This window comes from Anabrus simplex, chromosome 1, assembly GCF_040414725.1.
Source record: "Anabrus simplex isolate iqAnaSimp1 chromosome 1, ASM4041472v1, whole genome shotgun sequence".
Lineage (NCBI taxonomy): Eukaryota > Metazoa > Arthropoda > Insecta > Orthoptera > Tettigoniidae > Anabrus > Anabrus simplex.
Genome location: NC_090265.1, coordinates 662,054,317 through 662,076,024, shown reverse-complemented (window position 1 = coordinate 662,076,024; position 21,708 = coordinate 662,054,317). Strand labels below are relative to the sequence as shown.

At 41.5% G+C, this 21,708-nt stretch overlaps 1 protein-coding gene across 1 annotated transcript in view; it reads right to left on the bottom strand.

Annotated features, from left to right (window-relative positions):
* Positions 1 to 21,708, bottom strand: part of LOC136857286 (protein qui-1) — a 2,256,165-nt gene that overhangs the window by 601,222 nt on the left and 1,633,235 nt on the right. Inside the window, exon 6 of the mRNA XM_068225125.1 lies at positions 8,311 to 8,433. Within this exon, the coding sequence (XP_068081226.1) occupies positions 8,311 to 8,433 (123 nt within the window). The remainder of the gene's footprint in view (positions 1 to 8,310; positions 8,434 to 21,708) is intronic.

Sequence of the window (21,708 nt, the reverse complement as noted above, 5' to 3'; positions counted from 1 at the left end):
AATCGGTCAAACAGCGGAGTATTTTTTACAATTGGCTTAACGTCGCATCGACACAGATAGGTATTATGGCGACGATGGGATAGGAAAGGCCTAGGAGTGGGAAGGAAGCGGCCGTGGCCTTAATTAAGGTACAGCCCCAGCACTTGTTTAGTGTGAAAATGGGAATCCACGGAAAACCATTTTCAGAGCTGCCGACAGTGGGGCTCGAATACACTATCTCCTGGATGCAACCTCACAGCTGCGAGCCCCTAACCGCACAGCCAACTCGCCTGGTCCAAAGTAATTAATGTTAACAGTTTACAATAAAAGATTTCGACACTCAGGTTTTTAAAAAGAAAAAGGAATATTAGTTACGAATAGCTTTATTTATTTATTTTTAAATCCCAACTCTGATAGTCATGTATTATGCTTTCCTTGGGAACTCCAATTTGGGGTCTCCAAATTACCGGACCCTGAGGGTATTTGATCAGAAATGAAACTCAAGCCCTGAGGATGGTTTTCCGTGATTTCTCATTTTCACACCGGCCAAATGGTGGGGCTGAACCTTAATTCAGGTCACGGAATATTCCTTCCCACTCTTAGCCCTTTCCTATCCCATCGTTGCCATAAGACCTATCTGTACAGGTGCGACGTAAAGTAAATTACAATAAAAGATTTATTACATCAAACTGTTGAAGTTTTATTCAATAGATAGGATTCTTTACAATAACCTGGATAAGATTAGTACAACATATAATAAGTTGCTGAAATATCTTCCTTAATGTTAAAGCAATACGGAAAATGTCGCATTATAATGCGTTACCTTCTCTTTGTATTTAAATAGAAAATATCGCTACCTTCGTGACGCAGGCACATTGTGCAGGCAGTGATGAAATGCAAAAGACCATGAAGTGTTTTTAAAGTATCTTTATTCCATACTACGACGAATTTGACTTCTTTCCTCGCTCAAAAGTGAATGGAAAATGACACTTTACCCTTCAGTAGCTACTTTCTGTACTCAACTTTTATTTACAAAGCACCGGGCGGGTTGGCCATTCGGTTAGGGGCGCGCGGCTGTGAGCTCGCATTCGGCAGATAGTGGGTTCGAACCCCCACTGTAGGCAGCCCTGAAGATGGTTTTCCGTGGTTTCCCATTTTCACACCAGGCAAATGCTGGGAATGTACATTAATTAAGGCCACGACCGCTTCATTCCAACTCCTAGACCTTTCCTATCCCACCGTCGCCATAAGACCTATCTCGGTAGGTGCGACATAAAGGCACTAGAAAAAAAAGAAAACAAGAAAACGTCAATGAGCGAATCAAAATTGAACGATTTGCGTCACGAAAAATCCAAATAATTTATAATTAATTTAATTTAAAATAAGCAATTTCACTATAATATAAAATATTGTACGCAACAGACACTAAAGTGGTAAGTTTACGTTGCTCATTTCGATATTCCGCCCTGGCCTGAGGCTCGGACCTAAACATTTCACTCGTAACGTAAAACACTTTCCGCGGATGTTGCGAAAATAACTATTATCGCACACGAGCAGTAAAGTAACATTAATTCGCAGTGCCCGGAAAAGACCTACTTTGTAAGTGTCAAGACTGTTTAGAAAACATTTACATGATAATATTGTTACTGGCTTCACGTTCCATTAATTACTTTTACGGTTTTTGGAGACACCAACGTGCCGGAATTTAGTCCCGCAGTAGTTCTTTTACGTGCTAGTAAAGCTGCTGACACGATATGACGTTATTTGAGCACCTTCAAATTCCACCGGACTGTGCCAGAATCGAACCTGTCAAGTTGCGGTCACAAGGCCAGCGCCTCAACCGTCTGAACCACTCATACCGGCTTAATTATTTGTTGTTCTAGTAGATAAACATATTTAAACACTACTTTCTTGAAGCATATTGCCAAATATGGATACATTCTATAGGCCACATTTTAATAAAATAATCCCTTTCTCCACCTGTCGAGAAAAATCGGGACTGAAATGAAAAATCTGTATTACCCTAGTCGGCTGTCTGAAATCGACTATAGTCGGGATGACATTTTTACTTATGTCTGTTCTTCCTGTGAAAAGTAGGCGGCGATGAGAAGAGTTACTGGTAAATAGAGTTCACTAATAAAATGGATGCGCCTGCCTGTCTGAAATATCCTATCACAAGTGATAATCTCAACCATACTCCACGCCTTCTTCCTATTTCAGGGTTAGTTCAATATTAATGGTGCTGTAAGAATGCTAATAGCTGGTCTCACTTCAAGTGCTTCCGCTCTATAATTAGGGGGTTTTCAACAGGTGGCCTTAGCGAGAAAGTTGGACTTCTTTGATGTTCTCTCCATCTTCATCACCTTCTCTTACCACCACTTCATCACCCAGTTTGTTGAAGTTCTCCAACGTTCCCTCCGGAACAAGTTAATCATATCAGAAATGTAGTTCTGGCTACAGGGGAATGTTTTCAATCCTTTAATCTCTCTACTTAAGTATGAAGCTAGTCTATTAATTGAATAATATTATATTTTTAGATTAGATTGTATTAGATGTTGTTTATCTTGGTAGAGAAGTTAGGGTTGTTGACACCTTCTTACCCTTAACCACTTCTACGTTATACTCATTACTAATACAGTATATAGTTTTCGGAAACGCCGAGATGTTGGAATTTTTCTCCACTGGAGATCATTTACGCGCTGGTAAATCTACTGACACGAGACTGACGTATTAAAACACTTTCAAATATCACGGGACAGAGCCGGGATCGAATCCGGCGACTTGAATTCAGAAAACCAGGTCTTCTACCTTCTGAAGCACTTCACTAGCCTAATTGTTTTGTAATTCGATGTTTGAGTGAGTTTTCATATTAAATTAAACTTTCTTTGGTTTCAAATTCTTGCAATTGGTATTTCCGATGCAATGTATTCACACATGTTCCAAAGTAAAATATTAAAATTTTCACAAAAGCTACAAAATAATAATAGTAATAGTAATAGTAATAATAATAATAGTGAGAAGGCATCAAAGGCAGGCCCCCAGATATCACACGAAAAACCCCATTTCATGGAAAGTCTACATCACCATAGCAAAAAACTCCGCTAGAAATAATGGAAAACGGCACAATTTCACAGGTACCCTCCTTCAAATACCTTGGTGAAATCATGATACCATCGGGACTAGACAACAGGGCCAAGATAGAAAGAGCCACTAAACTCCGTAAGGCGAACAGACTAACGTGGAATTACTACAACAAAAGAGTCATGTCGCGTAATGCAAAATTACGACATTACAAGACAGTTGTTTTGCCGGAAGCTTTATAGGCCTCAGACACCCTACCTCTTGGAGGTCACTCTAAAATTACAGGAAGCAAGAAAGGTAAATTCTCCGGAAAATCTATGGTCCCACGAGAGAAAATGGAATGTGCATTAAGAGGAGAACAGCGGACCTCTATTCATTAACTGACAGGCTCAATGATGCCGTACGCAAGAGACGCCTGGAATTTTACAGACATATCTATATAAAGGACAGCGACAGACTCGCCAAAAGATTATTTGAAGTAATCAACTCAAATAAGGTCAAAATAAACTGGCTAGAAGAAACTAAGGTGGAACTCCAAGAAATAAATATCATGGACGACATCATAGAAAATCGTGGAGCTTTCGGCACAATAGTAGCCAAGCACAAATTCGTGGAGAAACCTAAAAAGAAAACTGGTAGGAAGTGGTCCACAGAACGCAAGATGCAACACAGTGCATTCGTGAAGAGTAATAATAATAATAATAATAATAATAATAATAATAATAATAATAATAATAATAATAATAATAATAATAATAATACTTAAGGTCAAACAAGGATCTTCATGCTAGTGTCTAAAGGATCACCACCGTTATAAAGAAAGGAAGGTTAACCGTTTATGGTCACGTGAAGAGAATGAAACCCGGAGAGAATGGCGCACAAATTGCCCACTTTACGAGAAAAATTGAAATCTCATCCCCGCTGGCTGAAGGAGGTGCTCTAAGACATATGGGTAAATTATATAAGACCACAAAACATAATGGGACATAATGGAAAGTACCATCTTTAAGAAGAATGTTGCCGGGTTGAGGGATGGTTCAGAGAAATAACGTGCTAAACCGATGGATATCTCGGTTGAAGAACGGCTGCAAAGGAGCGTGAGATTGAAAAACCTTTGGTTACTCTGTAAATAAAAAAGTGTAAGCCTAAGGAAGTGAGGCAGGTAGCTTATGTAACCGTGTTACAAAGTTTGTTACTATTTAAATGAAGAGATGCAATCCTAAGAAAGTGAGGCAGTAGCTTATGTAACCGTATTGCACAGTTGGTTACTATGTAAGTAAAAAGGAGTAAGTCTAATAAAGTGAGGCAGGTAGCTTGTGTAACCGTATTGCACAGTTGGTTACTATGTAAATAAAAAGGTGTAAGCCTAAGAAAGTGAGGCAGGTAGCTTATGCAACCGTATTGCACAGTTGGTTACTATGTAAATAAAAAGGTGTAAGCCTAAGAAAGTGAGGCAGGTAGCTTATGCAACCGTATTGCACAGTTGGTTACTGTGTAAATAAAAATGTGTAAACCTAAGAAAGTGAGGCAGGTAGCTTATGCAACCGTATTGCACAGTTGGTTACTATGTAAATAAAAAGGTGTAACCCTAAGAAAGTGAGGCAGGTAGCTTATGTAACCGTATTGCACAGTTGGTTACGGTGTAAATAAAAAGGTGTAAGCCTAAGAAAGTGAGGCAGGTAGCTTATGCAACCGTATTGCACAGTTGGTTACTATGTAAATAAAATGGTGTAAGCCTAAGAAAGTGAGGCATTTAGCTTATGCAACCGTATTGCACAGTTGGTTACTGTGTAAATAAAAATGTGTAAGCCTAGGAAAGTGAGGCAGGTAGCTTATGTAACCGTATTGCACAGCCGATTTCTATGTAAATAAAAGTGTAAGCCTAAGAAAGTGAGGCAGGTAGCTTATGTAACCGTATTGCACAGTTGGATACTATGTAGCTTATGTAATCGTATTCCACAGGTTAGTTGTATCGATTTAAATAAATAAATAAATAAATAAATAAATAAATAAATAAATAAATATGGTCTCTGCTACCGCGTGGAGATACTTCCAGTTTCTTGTTATAGCACCACGTGCAACGAATGGAGTGGCTATCCAGATGTCCCTAGCTGAATCCCATAGAACAAGTCTGAGACTAATTGTAGAAGTGCATCCGAATGAGAAATACATCACCCCAAACAATACAACCCAGAGAGACGCCCATTTTGAAAAGTGGGAAACGTCTGGCTCAATTACTGAAAATGCGGCGTCTTGTCAAAATGACGAGGAGGCGTTCTGAAGCTCTTATGCATGCGATATGCCAATATTCTTTATTAAGAGTCTTCATTTGGGAGGGAGTGGGTTTGAACCCCACTGTCGGCAGCCCTGAAGAGCTTTTTCCGTGGTTTCCCATTTTCACACCAGGAAAATGCTGGGGCTGTAACTTACTTAGGCCACGGCCGCTCCCTTCCCATTCCTAGGCATTTCCTATCCCATCGTCGCCATAAGACCTATCTATGTCGGTGCGACAAGGAAAAAAAAAACTTCTGTTTCCGTTTGAATATGTATGCGTATTATGGAGGTATAAACTGAAACGTTACCGCTTTTCATTTTTGATCACATCACGAACCTACTACGTTGGCGTAGCACGAGGAGAGGTGATATTCCCACGTGGCGCGTCCCAGGTGGCGGATAGGGGGGTCCTAACCGGCTTGCCGGCGAACTGGAGCGAAATTAAATGGCTCTCGTGGACCATACACACATCCCCTTGTGAGTGGGGGACGCAGACGAAGAATACACCCACGGTATCCCCTGCCTGTCGTAAGAGGAGACTAAAAGGGGCGACCAAGGGATGATCGAATTAGAACCTTGAGACTACTTGTAATTACTTGTGCGTAGTACCACTATGTTAGGTACACAATAGGTTTGTGATTAGTAGTGACAGTGTGTGAATCAGCGTGAGTTTTACAGTACCTGTGATTAGTAACATTATATGAGCAACACAATGGGTAAGCTACACCATTGGTCTGCCTTGCCTACGATTATTACGCACTATGTCCGGCTCTATGGCTAAATGGTTAGCGTGCTGGTCTTTGCTCACAGGGGTCCCAGGTTTGATTCCAGGCAGGGTCGGGAGTTTTAACCATCACTGGTTAATTTCGCTGGCACAGGGGCTGGGTGTGTGTGTGTGTGTTGTCTTCATCATCATTTTATCCTCATCACGACGCGCAGGTCGCCTACGGGTGTCAAATTGAAAGACCTTCACCAGGCGAACCGAACATGTCCTCGGACACTCCCGGCACTACAAGCCATACGCCATTTCATTTCATTACGCACTATGTGAGGAACACCACGGGATAGTACGAGTCCCTGTGATTAGCACACCTATGTGAGGAACATCATAGGTTTGCGTTGCTTGTATACGGCGCCGGAATGCGAGAAACATCATAGGTCTGTGTTACATGTGCTTATTACATTACCTGTGAGTAGTACCGTAATGTGTGGAATACCGCGAGTCTACGCTGATTTTGATTAGTACCTCAACATGACAAATACCATGGTTCTACTTTCCTAGAGATAAGTACCATTATGAGTGTCCGATGACCTGGATTTTGGACCCCTTTAGACTACAAGCATCATCGATTCAGGATTGTGCTATAGAAGCAGTCCCTTGGTCAGTAATTCTATTGTTTAACGCCAGTTTCTGGGATTGTGGGATATTGCCGGTCGGACCCGCTGATTGTTTTAAATTCGTATCCACCCATTCATTCTTCGTTATCGTGGTTTTTTAAAATTCTGGTCAGTGGATGATTTTGGGCTTTTAAATTGTCATTACATTTCGTCTCATTCCGTGCCATTAGAGGCCGATGACCTAGATGTTAGGCCCTTTTAAACAACAAGCATCATCATCATCATCATTTCTTGATCACGGTATGTTATATCCTCTTCTTCTCCAATGTCACCGAAAACCTCACGACGTTCATCACATCCACTTACGAGAAGCTGATTTTTGGATCTCATTATTTAGAGGCCTGACAAGGTTGCTCATTTTTTATCAAAACAATGGGTTACAAGTACTGTATCTAGCTTCCTTTGTGACTCCATTACTTTCTTATATCGTCAATACAAGCTTAATTCTTATCCGAGTCGGAAATTATAAACGGTCCTACTAACATAAAGCTACTATACTTTAAATGGTGGAATTGAACTGAAAATTATCGGAGGGTGCAAATGATTCGAACACAATTAAAGCATGCTTTTTTAAGTAAGTATCGTTTTAAAATATGGTCGTCGTTCTGAGCATGCGCACTCAGTACGTACATCTGTAAGCTAGCCACAAACACTATTATGGAAGCGTATTTATGTTTGTTTTTGCGTGTTTAAAATGCCTCTGACAATTAGCGGTCCCGCCGAGTGTGAAGTACGCACTGTGATTCGTTTTCTAAATGGAAAGGGCGTAAAAGCTGTTGAAATTCATCGGCAGATTAGTGAAGTGTATGGAGAACACACTATGAGTAAAGGAATGGTACGAAAATGGGTTAGAGCATTTAAAGGTCGTATTAATGTCCGACCGCGAAGAGAAGCTTACCTGGTGGGCGACCATCTGTTATTATTGAAGACTTGGTACGGAACGTTGATGCAAAGGTTAGAGAAAACAGACGCTTTACGATTTCGTCATTAAGTTATGAGTTGCCTTACATTTCAAAGAGTGTTCTTTATTAAATTGTGTCAGGGCGCTTAAATTATCGGACATTGTGTTCACGCAATCCAAAACAAACACATGGCATGCTCACAAGGGGCACTCGTTTGCTTCATGACAATACGGGACCTCACACGGCTAATCGAACACGTTGGGGACAATTTGATCATCCTCCGTATAGTCTTGACCTGGTGTCAAGTGACTACGACTTGTTCCTGCAATTGGAAAAGCATTTTGGAAGTCAGCGCCACGATGATGATGATGACAGCAATGGCTGGCATATCAGGCGGCAGATTTGTATGAGGATGGAATTCAGAAGCTGGTTTCACTATATTATGACTAGTGCCTTAATATGCTTGGAACGTATGTTGAGAATTAGTTTAAGGTAAAGGCTTACATGTAGAAAAAAGACTGTTTAAAACTGCATTACTTTTTAAATATCAAAACGGTAGTTACTTAAAAGTCACGCCTCTTATATATTTCATATCACTAATAGAGGAAGTTACCATCCTTCATCACCGGACTGAATCAGAACGTGCTGTTACAAGCGTAAAAAAGAAATCACTCACCAGGAAGAAGCATCCCCTGGATACCCGATGGCACTCGCGAATCTCATGAAGATGATCCTGGAAGAGTGGCGCGTCGTATGCAGCGTCCACGGCAGAACCGTAGTGCATATCCACTAGCTCCACCTGAAACAGAAATCGTGAGTGGATTTAGATGAACAGGATATGATATGTAGTGATATCTAAGTTATAATAGAAAAATTATGTCAAATTTCCCTATGAGAAAACCAAATGATCATAAATATGTCTTGTACGTCTTTCGGTCATGGCCATCTGTCAACGATTACTAATTTCAGATGACCGGCAGCCATAAGGCACAGCCTGCATGGTTGCTAAGTTACAATATTTCGTTGCACAAATTTTCGGTTGGCTCCCAGTGGTTGCGTCTTTCTGCGGTGATTGGCAGTGTCATATGTTGTACAGAAATAAATAAAATGTATTCAGACGAAGAGAAAAATATTTAGTCCCCGAGCTACAGAAATCAATCATACAAAGTTAAAATCCTTGATCCGCCCGGGATTCGAATCCAGGACCCTATGAAGCGAAGACCTGTACGTTCATCATTTAGCCAAGGAGCCGAAACATAAATAAATCTATATCTATATTATATATATAAATAAATGTCATTGTATGTATGTATGTATGTAATACATCTCCTCCTAAACCACTGCAGCGATTTAAACCAAACTTGGTACACTTACTACTTAGTATCAGGAGACAAACCGCGTGGGGTTAAGACACCCCAAGTACCCTTAGGGGCGGAGGGGCGTGGGGGGCGATATTTAAAAATATTCGAAAATGGTGTCGAATCCATACTTTTCGGGGTCGCTGAGATGAATAGTGATACTCCGGAATTTTTCCAAGTCCAAATTCAGCCCCCTTTTGGGTGGGGGGCAAGGGGGAGTGATGTATCCAAATAATATAAAATAATGTCGAATCCATCCTTTTCGGGGTTGCTGAGATGAATAGTGACACTCCGGTTTTTTTGACAAACCGCGTGGGGGTAAGACACCCGAAGTACCCTTAGGGGCGGGGTGGCGAGGGGGTCACATATAAAAATATACGAAAATAGTGTCGAATAAATCGTTTTCGGATTCGCTGAGATGGATAGTGATACTCCGGAATTTTTACAAGTCCAAATTCAGACCCCTTTTTCTTGGGGGGCGAGAGGGGAGTGATATATCAAAATAATAGAAAACAATGTCGAATCCATTCTTTTAGGGGTCGCTGAGATGAATAGTGACACTCCGGATTTTTTGACAACCCGCGTTGGGGTAAGACACCCGAAGTACCCTTAGGGTCGGGGGGGCGAGGGGGTGAAATTTAAAAATATTAAAAAATAGTGTCCAATCCGTACTTTTCGGGGTCCCTGATATGAATACTCACACTCCGGAATTTTTAAAGGCCAAATTCAGCCCCCTTTGGGGTGGGGGGCAAAGGGGAGTGCGATATCAAAATAATCCAAAATAGTGTCGAATCGATCCTTTTCGGGGTCGCTGAGATGAATAGTAACACTCCGGATTTCTTTTGACAAACCGTGTGGGGTAGGACAACCCACGTACCCATAGGGACATGGGGGGAGAGGGGGTGACATAAAATATTCGACAATAGTGTCGAATCCATACTGTTCATGGTCGCTGAGATGAATACTGACACTCCGGAATATTTTAAGTCCAAACCGCGTGGGGTAAGACATCCCATGTACACTTAGGGGCGGGGAGCGGGCGGCGAGGGGGGTCACATATCAAAATATATGAAAATAGAGTCGAATCCATCGTTTTCGGAATCGCTGAGATGAATATTGATAATCCGGAATTTTTCCAAGTCCAAATTCAGCCGGCTTTTGGGTGGGGGATGAGGGGGGATTGATATATCAAAGTAACAGGAAATAGTGACGAATCCATCCTTTTCGGGGTCGCTGGGATGAATAATGACATTCCGGATTTTTAGTATCAGAAGACAAACCACGTGGGGGTAATACACCCCAAGAAACCTTAGGGGCAGGGGGGCAAAGGGGCTCAGATACAAAAATCATCAAAAGTAGTGTTGAATCCATACTTTTCGTGGTCGCTTAGATGAATAGTCACACTCCGGATTTTTTTTTTTTTTTTAGTCCAAGTTCAGCCCCCTTCGTGGTAGGGGACGATGGGAGAGTGATATATAAAACTAATCGAAAAGAGTGTTGAATCCATAGTTGCCGGGGTTGCTGAGATGAATGGTGAGACTCCGGATATTTTATAGGTCTAAGTTTATCCCCCGTTGGGGTGGGGGGCGAGGAGGGAGTGATATATATTAATCGAAAATAGTGTCGAATACATAGTTTTCGGGGTCGCCGAGGTGAATGGTACGCTTCGGATTTTTTGTATCAGGAGACAAAAACGCGTGGGGGTAGAATACCCGAGGAACGCTTAGGGGCGGGGGGGGGCGAGGGGGTGAGACATATATATAATCGAAAGTAGTGTCCAATCAATACTTTTCGGGCTCCCTGAAATGAATAGCAACACTCCGAAATTTTTTAATGTCCAAGTTCAGCCCTCTTCGTTTGGGGGGGGGGGGGGGATTGATATATAGAAATAATAGAAAATACAGTCGAATACGTAGTCTTCAGGGTCGCTGAGATGAATAGTGCCACTCCGGAATTTTAGTATCAGGAGACAAAACACGTGGCGGTAATACACCCCAGGAAACATTAGGGGTGGGGGGCGAGTGGCTGAGATATACAAATCGTCGAATGTAGTGTCGAATCCATATTTTTTTGGGTGGCTGATATGAATAGTGACACTCCGGAATTTTTTAAGTCCAATTTCAGTCCCCATCGTGGTGGGGGAGATGGGAGAATGATACATAAAAATAATCGAAAATAGTGTCGAATCCATAGTTGTCGGGGTCGCTGAGATGAATAGTGAGACTCCGGTTATTTTACAAGTCCAAGTTTTTCCCCCTTTGGGATCGGGGGCGAGGGGGGATTGATATATAAAATTAATCGAAAATAGTGTCGAATACATAGTTTTCGATTTCGCCGAGGTGAATTGTTCACTTCAAAATTTTAGTATCAGGAGACAAACCACGTGGGGGTAGGACACCCTAGGAACCCTTAGGGGCGGGGTGGGGGGGGGGCGAGGGAGCTGAGATATAAAGATCATCGAAAGTAGTGTCGAATCCATACTTTTGGGAGTCGCTGAGATGAATAATGGCACTCCGGAATTTTTTAAAGTTCAGTCCCATTCGTGGTGGGTGGCAATTGGAGAGTGATATATAAAAATAAACGAAAATAAAGTTGAATCCATAGTTGTCGGGGTCGCTGAGATGAATGGTGAGACTCCGGATATTTTACAAGTCCAAGTTCATCCCCCTTTCTGGTGGGGTTGAGGGGGATTCAGATTTAAAAATAATCGAAAATAGTGTCGAAGCCATAGTTTTTGGGGCCGCTGAGATGAATAGTAACACTCCCGGTTTTTTAAAACTCAAAGTTTAACCCCCTGTAGAGGGTGAGAAAGGGTGAAAAAAATTTGTCAAATATGCCCAAGGTAATAGACGTGGGTATGTCCCAGTATGACTTTCAAGTATGACTTACTACCTGGATAACACACTGTGGGAGTAAGAGGCCCCTAGAACCACTTCGGAAGCGGGTGAAATATATAATCCATATTAATAAATAAATAAATAGAAGTTAGTTCGGCGCGATCTATATATACTGTACTATACATATATAAATTAAGGCATAAAAATGAAAACAGGCGTGAATATGTGAGACCATTCTAGGCATCCTAGAAAATTATAACTTGGTACCAGACAACCTGATGACTTCAGGATCCCTAGAAAAATCTAAAATTCTCAAAATTCTCTAAGAGGGACACGTTGGGAGTTTCAAATCTGCATAAGAACACAGTCCGTGATATTTATCCTGAAGGATGACCTATACGTTTCATGGGCTTAAAAGTTTCCTGAAAGTCCTAATTTTTAACCCCCTTCCCAATATCAAGATGGCACCACAATCTCCCAGACGAGTTAGAAAATAAAAGTTTGGAAAAATTATAGCTTTTGGCCTGTAATCGTTGGATGATTTACGAGATGTTTAAAAAATAATTTTTTGCCCCCAAAAAATATCGATTTATGGAGGCAATTTTAATGACGGTGCAGACTTTCCTTTCGAGGTATTTGGTGGCCAAACGGTAAGTCGTATCACAAAACGGATGGCACAATCTCTGTTCAATTTAGAGTGATGTACAACTTTGATCCTATGACTTTTTGTTGTATCTCTATCCCTTATGTTAAATTTGGCTCTATTTCTGGATTTACCTAAATTGTGCACTTTGTACACGTATAATTGATGGTTTGATTCACTTGTAGGAAAGATGGGATTATCAAATTCTACACGAATATTGGCCCACCCAGCCAAATTCTATGTTTGAAGCTGTCGCATAAGTATCTGAAAGTAATTCACTGTGTGAAAATCTTACACAAATTTCACCCTATTCAACGGTTCTAAAATAATCTTGCCTTTAAATAGATGAGATACGAGAAAATATCATTGGCCAGCCATTTAGATAGCTAAACGAGGCCAGAATCGTCTTTTTATACAATCCGTTTTTCAATATGAATGCACCGTTTAGCAGCAGTTATTCTGTAAATGAAGGTGAACATGCATATACTTCCGTATGTCGATCTACATTTATTAATTTTAGTCGATTTGTAGCGATCTAGAAAGGGGTGTGTCTTACATTGTAATTAATACTTTACAAATCAATAGTGACTCTCAGCAGGAGGGCGTCTGCTGTTGTAATCAGTACTCCTCACATCCACCTTAACTAGCAATAGGAATGGGGTAGTTCTCCAATGCCTGTGTACCATTGTAATGTATAATTCCCTTCCTGATTTGACTAGCAGAAGGCAAGGGAGTGTACATTTTTTAAAACTCTTTTACCTGATTCTCTTTATCATTAGGTATAGGTGCCCCCGATTATAAATTTACCCATCAAAATGTGACTGACGTTACGCATAGTGAATTTTGACAGACAAGTGGACCTGTCGTTATCATCACAACTTTGCAACTCGCACTTTAGATTGGAAACAACGTATGCGGACCTCCCTATGCTTTTTCTCGGATAACGCCAAGAGACATGCAATTAAATTTTTTTATTCACTTCATGTACAGCAATTTACTACGATATCCATATACATTGTAGAATAGCGTAGCGAAGCACGGGTACATTTGCTAGTAAATAAATAGAAAACAAATCCCATGGCACAACAGCCCGTAAGGGTCTAGGCCTACCAAGCGACCGCTGCTCAGTCCCAAGGCCTGCAGAATACGAGGTGTCGTGTGGTCGGCACGACGAATCCCCTCGGCCGTTAATCTTGGTTTTTAGACCGGGGCCGCTATCTCACTGTCAGATAGCTCATCAATTGTAATCAGTAGGCTGAGTACACCTCGATGCAGCCCTCAAGTCCAGGTAAAATTCCCTGACCTTGCTGCGAATCGAAACCACGTACGCTACTCCTACATCATGGGACCAGCAATAAATAAATAAATAAATAAATAAATAAATAAATAAATAAATAAATAAATAAATAAATAAATAAATAAATAAATAAATAAATAAATAAATAAATAAATCCAACAATTACTAGACTTTCACTTTGTAGCTAAAATTTACATCGGCCAAATGTGACAAGACATAAATTTGAGGAAAGTGAGTGGAAGAAGTTCTAATCCAGCACAGTTTTTCAGATATAAACAATGGCTCCCAGTATTTTATCTCTATGCGCATCATGGGTGATTTTGTATGTGTATAGGTTAATAATAGATGCCGAGTTTGAACATATTGAACTAATTACGTGGTACCCCGGAGCGCGGTCACATCACACAGTATTATCTAGAGCACCTGCTGGGATTCAATACTCTCCGCTACACAATAGGACGTGTTGAGGCAAGCATGTTAAACTTGTATACCGATTGGCCTGTTCGGTATCACAATGACACAATAGAATTAATTAAACTGAACGTGTGTTCGATTCTCCTTTACTTGGGGCAAACTGTCTGAATCATCTCCTACTTTTGATTCGCAACGTGATAGTGGATTATACAGGGTGATCCACTATTATATCCCTATTTTTATTTCACTATCATTCTATCTTTAACTATGTTACAAGGTTACTTTCAATTCTGTTATGTACCATGGTCCTTGCCATTTCATATTTCAACGTAGGCACCAGCATTAGCAGCACACCGTTGCAGTCGGGGCCCAACGTTCCTGACGGACCGTTTCAGCATGCTACAAACTTTTGTTTATCCCCTTGCTTCAACCTGGGACGGAGTGGACAATGTGCACTTTATGCAAGATGGGGCATCTCCCCATTTTTCATTGATTTCGCGAGAATGGCTTGACAATGCTTTTCCGGGCCGCGTTATTGGACCTCGCGGAAATGTTGAGTGGCCACCGAGAAGTCCAGACTTGACCTCATCTTGACCCCATTGGATTTTTTCCTCTGAGGGTATTTGAAAGAGAAGGTGTATGCCAGAAAACCGTGTGAGTTGGACACTTTGGAAGCAGTCATTAGGGAAGAGTGTGCGCGGGTACCAAACGACATGTTGCAATGGTCTGTCAGGAACGTTGGGCCCCGTCTGCAGCGGTGTGCTGCTAATGCTGGTGCTTACGTTGAAATTGAAATGACAATGACAATAGTACGTAATAGAATTGAAATCAAACTTGTAACATTGTTATTGACAGAATAATAGTGAAATAAAAATAGGGATATAATAGTGGATCAGCCTGTATGTGTTGGTATAAAAATATACAGACTCTTCCCAAATATGTGGGGGGAGTAATCCTTGGATGCCTAGTATGTCCCTAAAACACTACTACTACTACTACTACTACTACTAAACGTTTTCATTCCTCCCATGAAGGGGGAGGCGGGCCTCTTAGACGGTTACGTCGTCTCTCAGGCCGGGAGATTTGTTACGGTGAAGATGTGCGGTGAAGGTGAGGGGGTGGGTGGCCGTGACCTATACTACGAACTGTCCCAGCATTCGCCTTAGTGCAGGAAATGCAAAACCACGGAAAACCATTCTCAGGACAGCCGACGGGTGGGGCCAGGCGTGAAGTCCAGCCCTGTGCCCCTGCCCCGTCTCCCGAATGCAGAGGCGTAGAACCACGGTAGAGCCGTAGCCACCTTTCTTCTGCTCGGTTGGCCGGTCAGAGTAGAGAGCTGTTAGACCACGGACAAGCCGTGGCCTCTTAAGGGACGAAACCCACTCAACAACACAAGTTCCCCGTGAATATATCTTCTACGGACGATCGTTTACGAACTAAGAGCCTTTTTTCGTTATTAGCTGGAATGGGATGGGGAAGAGAGTTCGTATTTAGTATTAACTCATTCCAGTCTACAACGGGCAAAATTACGTATACGCCGCGCTTCGAGCATAGCCCGTAGTAAGGTTTTACAATTCACTAAATATCGAGAACAAGCTATGTACGCATTCTGGCGGCTACATTGTGTTCTTTCATGCATTAGTTACGAGAGTATTTTAGCAGATGGCACTATTATCTGTCTAAGTCAGAGAATTTACAATATTTTCGACGAGTGTGCATTAGCAGATGTTACGCCTGATAAAGGTAGCCTGCGTGGCTCAGGCGGCAACGCGTCGGCCTCTTACCGCTGGGTCCCGTGTTCAAATCTCGGTCACTCCATGTGAGATTTGCGCTGGACAAAACAGAGGCGGGACAGGTTTTTCTCCGGGTACTCTGGCTTTCCCTGTCATCTTTCATTCTAGCAACACTCTTCACTATCATTTCATTTCATCTGTCAGTCATTAGTCATTGCCCCAGAGGAGTGCGACAGGCTTCGGCCAAGGAGTGTCTAGCCTTCGGCAGCCGGCACAATTCCTATCCTCGCCGCAATATGGGGGCTACATTCATTCCATCCCTGACTTGGTCAATGACTGAAAAACAGGTTGTAGGTCTTCATTTCACAAGTGTTAAAGATCCATAGACTTTTTATCTAATGGTTTCACAGTGCCCTTGTCATATTTTTTAATGATTTTGTTTGTGACTGAAGAAGTCTTGAAAGCGGGCCGAAACATGTATCACTAATATCTTTTAATGTAGTCTTATCAATAAATACGATTTATGGTATTACAGAGGTGGAACATTTGTAAAGATTTGCACAGTTAATTAGCAGATGTTGTTACTCAATGTGCTCTTAAACATGGCATCTCGCGGCAAACAAGTGTTTGAAGAAAGTGATATTTTCGATACCGGTACTTTATGTAATCGTTATCCCTCACATCTATGAAACAAAAAGATGCTTTACTAATATGTATACATTTTTATGTATTCACGCCAATATGAAACGCGCGGAAATAAGGCGGCTGGCTGTCAAACGAATTCCAATACAAGATATTAGAATCATTCCGTATTGATGGCTTTCACTTTACAAAGGAAAAATTAAGTGTATCCTCCTAATTCAATGCATCATATAATTCTATCATTAGATGGAGTAATCAAATTCAAACATGTTTCGACTCGTCTGAGCCATCTTCAGTGAAAAAAGGAGGGGGGCGTTTGAAGAAATTTACATAATATAAGCTAAAAATGTGCCAAAAAACATAATGAAGGAACAAATGAAAAAAACAAAAGAGACATGACGGAAATAAAAACAGCACAATATACAATATTTACATCATCATATGGAGCAATAAACAACTTGCTGCGATAAAATTCAGTGAAAACAGGGGTTAATGCAAAACATAATTGAATCTAAAAACTGTGTTAACCTAAGAAGAAAAGAAATGAAAACAAATGAGACAGATGGAATTAGGAAGATACACTTAATTTTTACTTTGTAAAGTAAAACGAATTCCAGTCATAAGGAAATGTAAGAAGTTGTTCCGAATTTATATCTGCATGTCAATAATACTTCCATTTGCGCATACACTTATAATTATATTCCTTCAATATCAACTTCACTCTGAGCATCTTTGCTAACATCGCCTTCCGAGGCACTATCGTTACATAAAAATATATAAATAAAATGTCATAAGAACTCCCATATTCGTTATTGTTATTGAAAAATTATTACTTTTATATCATTTTCATTATTGTTGTTGTTTTGTAATTAAAATGCACAAAATACATGATCAAAACAGGGAAATGTACTTACTTACTAGACCGTCAGTTTCTTACAATCCGCAAAACATGATAGGCCTGTAATAATATAGGCTATAAACAATTTTAAAATCTTAAGTGGTAGCTGACGCGAAACAAACGACATTTTTTTTCATTATTAGATGCTCGGACAAGCACACACGAAAGAGAATCATTAAATATCTCCTATAGGTTCAGAGATATTTTTAAATCCTTCGAAGTGCCTAGTCCAGAACCGCTGTTAGGGATATTCAGGCCAAGACCGGAATGGGTTAAGTTTGGAGTCAGGTATGCTGTTTGCAGTACTTCGCCAGCGTTGCCATCGATGCCTGGAGTGTTGATAATCAATGAGATGGTGTGTTCAGCCGAGGATTCAGATGCATTTTGAGCACTTCTTGTATTAGAATGCAGTATCCCTATTGGTACACCAACAGCTACTGGACGTGGGATGCGCCAGGTAAGACTGTTACCAATATTTGTCGTACTAAGTTGGAAACTCTGTAACTCGTAAATCATCGGTATCGTGATAGTTCCGCTCAGTGAAATATCCGCTCACACGTTCTTCCGAAAGTTCCACTCAGCAAAATATCAGCTCAGTGAAATATCCGCTCACAAGTTGTCCCGAAATTTCCACTCAGCAAAATATCAGCTCAGTGAAATATCCGCTCACGAGTTGTTCCAAAAGTTCCACTCAGCAAAATATCAGCTCAGTGAAATATCCGCTCGCGAGTTGTCCGAAAGTTCCACTCAGAAAAATATCAGCTCAGTGAAATATCCGCTCACAAGTTGTCCCGAAAGTTCCACTCAGCAAAATATCAGCTCAGTGAAATATCCGCTCACAAGTTGTCCCGAAAGTTGCACTCAGAAAAATATCAGCTCAGTGAAATATCCGCTCACAGGTTGTCCCGAAAGTTCCACTCAGCAAAATATCAGCTCAGTGAAATATCCGCTCACGAGTTGTACCAAAAGTTCCACTCAGCAAAACATCAGCTCAGTGAAATATCCGCTCACGAGTTGTCCCGAAAGTTCCACTCAGCAAAATATCAGCTCAGTGAAATATCCACTCACAGGTTGTCCCGAAAGTTCCACTCAGCAAAATATCAGCTCAGTGAAATATCCGCTCATGAGTTGTCCCAAAAGTTCCACTCAGCAAAACATCAGCTCAGTGAAATATCCGCTCACGAGTTGTCCCGAAAGTTCCACTCAGCAAAATATCAGCTCAGTGAAATATCCGCTCTCGAGTTGTCCCGAAAGTTCCACTCAGCAAAATATCAGCTCAGTGAAATATCCGCTAACACGTTTTCCCGCATACACTCCCGTCGTTTATAGTCGCGGTCACCAAACAAGGCGGGTCAGAGAAATTACGCTGCTGCCAAGGTTATGTAGCAACTGGCGAAGAATTATCTAATTGAACACATAATTTAGGAGCGCAAGGCAGTTTGAACTCTCCCAAGCTTATGATGTCACCTGCTACACTGCTCCAAAACAAATTATACTACAGGCTTCAGGAAATAATGCTGATCTCGGCGGTATAACTATTTTCCACATAAAACAATTATTAAGAATTAAAACCTCAATAAATAATTTTAAATCAGTAAAATCATGCATTGAAATTTTCAGTAAGCGGGCACTTTTTTTATTTTTTCAGCCAATAAAGTGTTGTCTGCGGGAAAAATATAGAAAATCATCTACCTTAATTTTTTAATCTGAAACGTGTTTCCATGGGTGTTTTCCATGGGTGTTTTAGTTTTCCTAGAAAATTTCCCGGAAAGTGGCCGTAAAAATGTCGCCAGCTGAGGTAGTTCGGGCCGCGCACACCAGCACAGGGCCCAGGACACGGCAAGTACTTTCGGAATACGCATTAACCCTTCTGAGCAGGAGCGTTCAAAAATACAGCCCTCACTGGACGCAGGACGAGCTTTCACGGGCCATTTAAAGGCACCAAACCGTTTTATGATACCATATCTCTGTTAATTTCCAACCAAGTTTTAATTATATTGGAAATAACTCTTTGGTTCACCATATATAGTATGTTTAGTCTTGTTATTATTGAAGTGAGGTAACTTGCATATGGATTCAAATTTCTCTAAAGATATGAACCAAATAAGGGACATGACAATGGTATAAATTTTCGAAAAATAGGACCTAAAATTTAGTTTCTGTACTATTCCCATTAACAGGAAGATGGCTAAGGTAACATACATCTCATTTCCATTGACTGGAATTCAATTCCCTTGCCCTACATTGAAATGGAAATAACATTCCTAAGTGTAGAGATTTCAAAACTGGACGAGCTCAAGCGAAAAAAAAAATGTTTGAAAGACTTTACTGGTTGCACGACATTTAGAGCTAAACATTTCGGTGAAAAGATCTTACAAAATATTTATTTTTTACGTAATTATCCATGTCGTCCCAGTAAAAATTACACACAGCAGTACCACATCTAGCATGAATAGTGTCGGAAACAACAGCCTCTTCTGTTTCATTTCAGCAGCACCACGGTCTAATTCGTCAATATCAACATCAGTCACCAGAATCATCACTAAAATTTTAACTACTATCCTCATAATCACTAAAATACTCATTTAGCATGCTTTGTATAGCATCGCTAGAAAAAAATGTCCTTGCTTTCCGACGCCATTGCGGGAAAAGTACAGGACCGAATATGGAACAAAAGAATGAAGCTTTATCTAGATGGCTGTGAAGAGACCTCGACCTCACGAGATGGAACGCTAATGCAGATACGGCGCAATGCGTGTCAGACACGTCACTCCACAGCAGCAGACGGCTATTTCATGACGTGTGCTACACGACACTCCACGCTGTCGGGTTAATCTGTACCAGTTTTATTAAAATATTTGTATTTGATTATGATTTACAATATAAGTCTAAATATTATATTTTGGACTGTGTAATATCGAAAATATTACGTGGACCTGCAACGGACCGGCTTCGACTAGACAGCTCTGCACGGTCAGCGTTGCCAATCGGTCCTCACAAGGAGGAGGCTATGGCGCATAGGTGACTGATTTAATCCACCTTTGGTATACGTGTAGGGCATGGCCAGGAGTATGAAAGATGAAAGTAGTAAGGAGCAATCTCAGCCATTTCCGAGAAATTAATTAATGAAAACTTGCAGTGAGCTTATGTACAAGCTATGTTTGCGAAGAAGACAGCGAGCTCGTGGCGTAGTTGCAAGAGATACACTTCGTAAGCCCGGGATCGCTGGATCGAATACCGCCGATAAACGATTTTGTCCCAAACATTTCACATCTCTCACAAATTAAGGTGTCTTCAATAAGGTTCATTTTCGAGTCTTCTTATTCTTCTTTATATGGTTAACCTTCAGGGTCGGTTTTTCCCTCGGACTCAGCGGGGGATCTGACCTCTACCGCCTCAAGGGCAGTGTCCTGGAGCTTCAGACTCTGGGTCGGAGATACAACCGGGGAGGATGACCAGTACCTCGCCCAGACGGCATCGACTGCTATGCTGAACAGGGGCCTTGCGGGGGATGGGAAGATTGGAAGGGATAGACAAGGAAGAGGGAAGGAAGCGGCCGTGGCCTTAAGTTAGGTACCATCCCGGCATTTGCCTGGAGGAGAAGTGGAAACCACGGAAAACCACTTCCAGGATGGCTGAGGTGGGAATCGAATCCACCTCTACTCATTTGACCTCCCGAGGCTGACTGGACCCGTTCCAGCCCTCGTATCACTTTTCAAATTTCGTGGCAGACTCGGGAATTGAACCCGGGCCTGCGGGGGTGGCAGCTAATCACGCTAACCACTACACCACGGAGGGGGACCATTTTCGAATCAATTCCACTTTTTTAGCGGGAAAAGGGTTCTGAAATATCTTGGGCGCCGGTATTCCGGCGGTGTTCCTCACATAGTGGAATTAATCACAGGCCGCGTATTCTTCGTCTGCATCCCCCACCCACAGGGGGCTGTGTGTTTGGTGTGAGAGAGCTATTTTATTTCACTCAAGTCCGCCAGCAAGCCGGTTATAACCCCGCTATCCTCCACCTGGGACGGACCACGTGGGAGTATCACATCTCTGCCTGTTACGACAGCGTAGTCAGTTCGTGGGAGGAACGCTAGGTAGGTCACTTAACTTGTTACAGTGTCTCTAGTACGGCTAGAGCTTCGCATTCACGAAGTATGTGTTCAGCAGTTTCTTCTTCATGACAAGGGCTCGGATGTTGAGGAAAAACTTGGTTCTTCTCGAGTGTTCGAAGACCAAGCTCAGCATAATA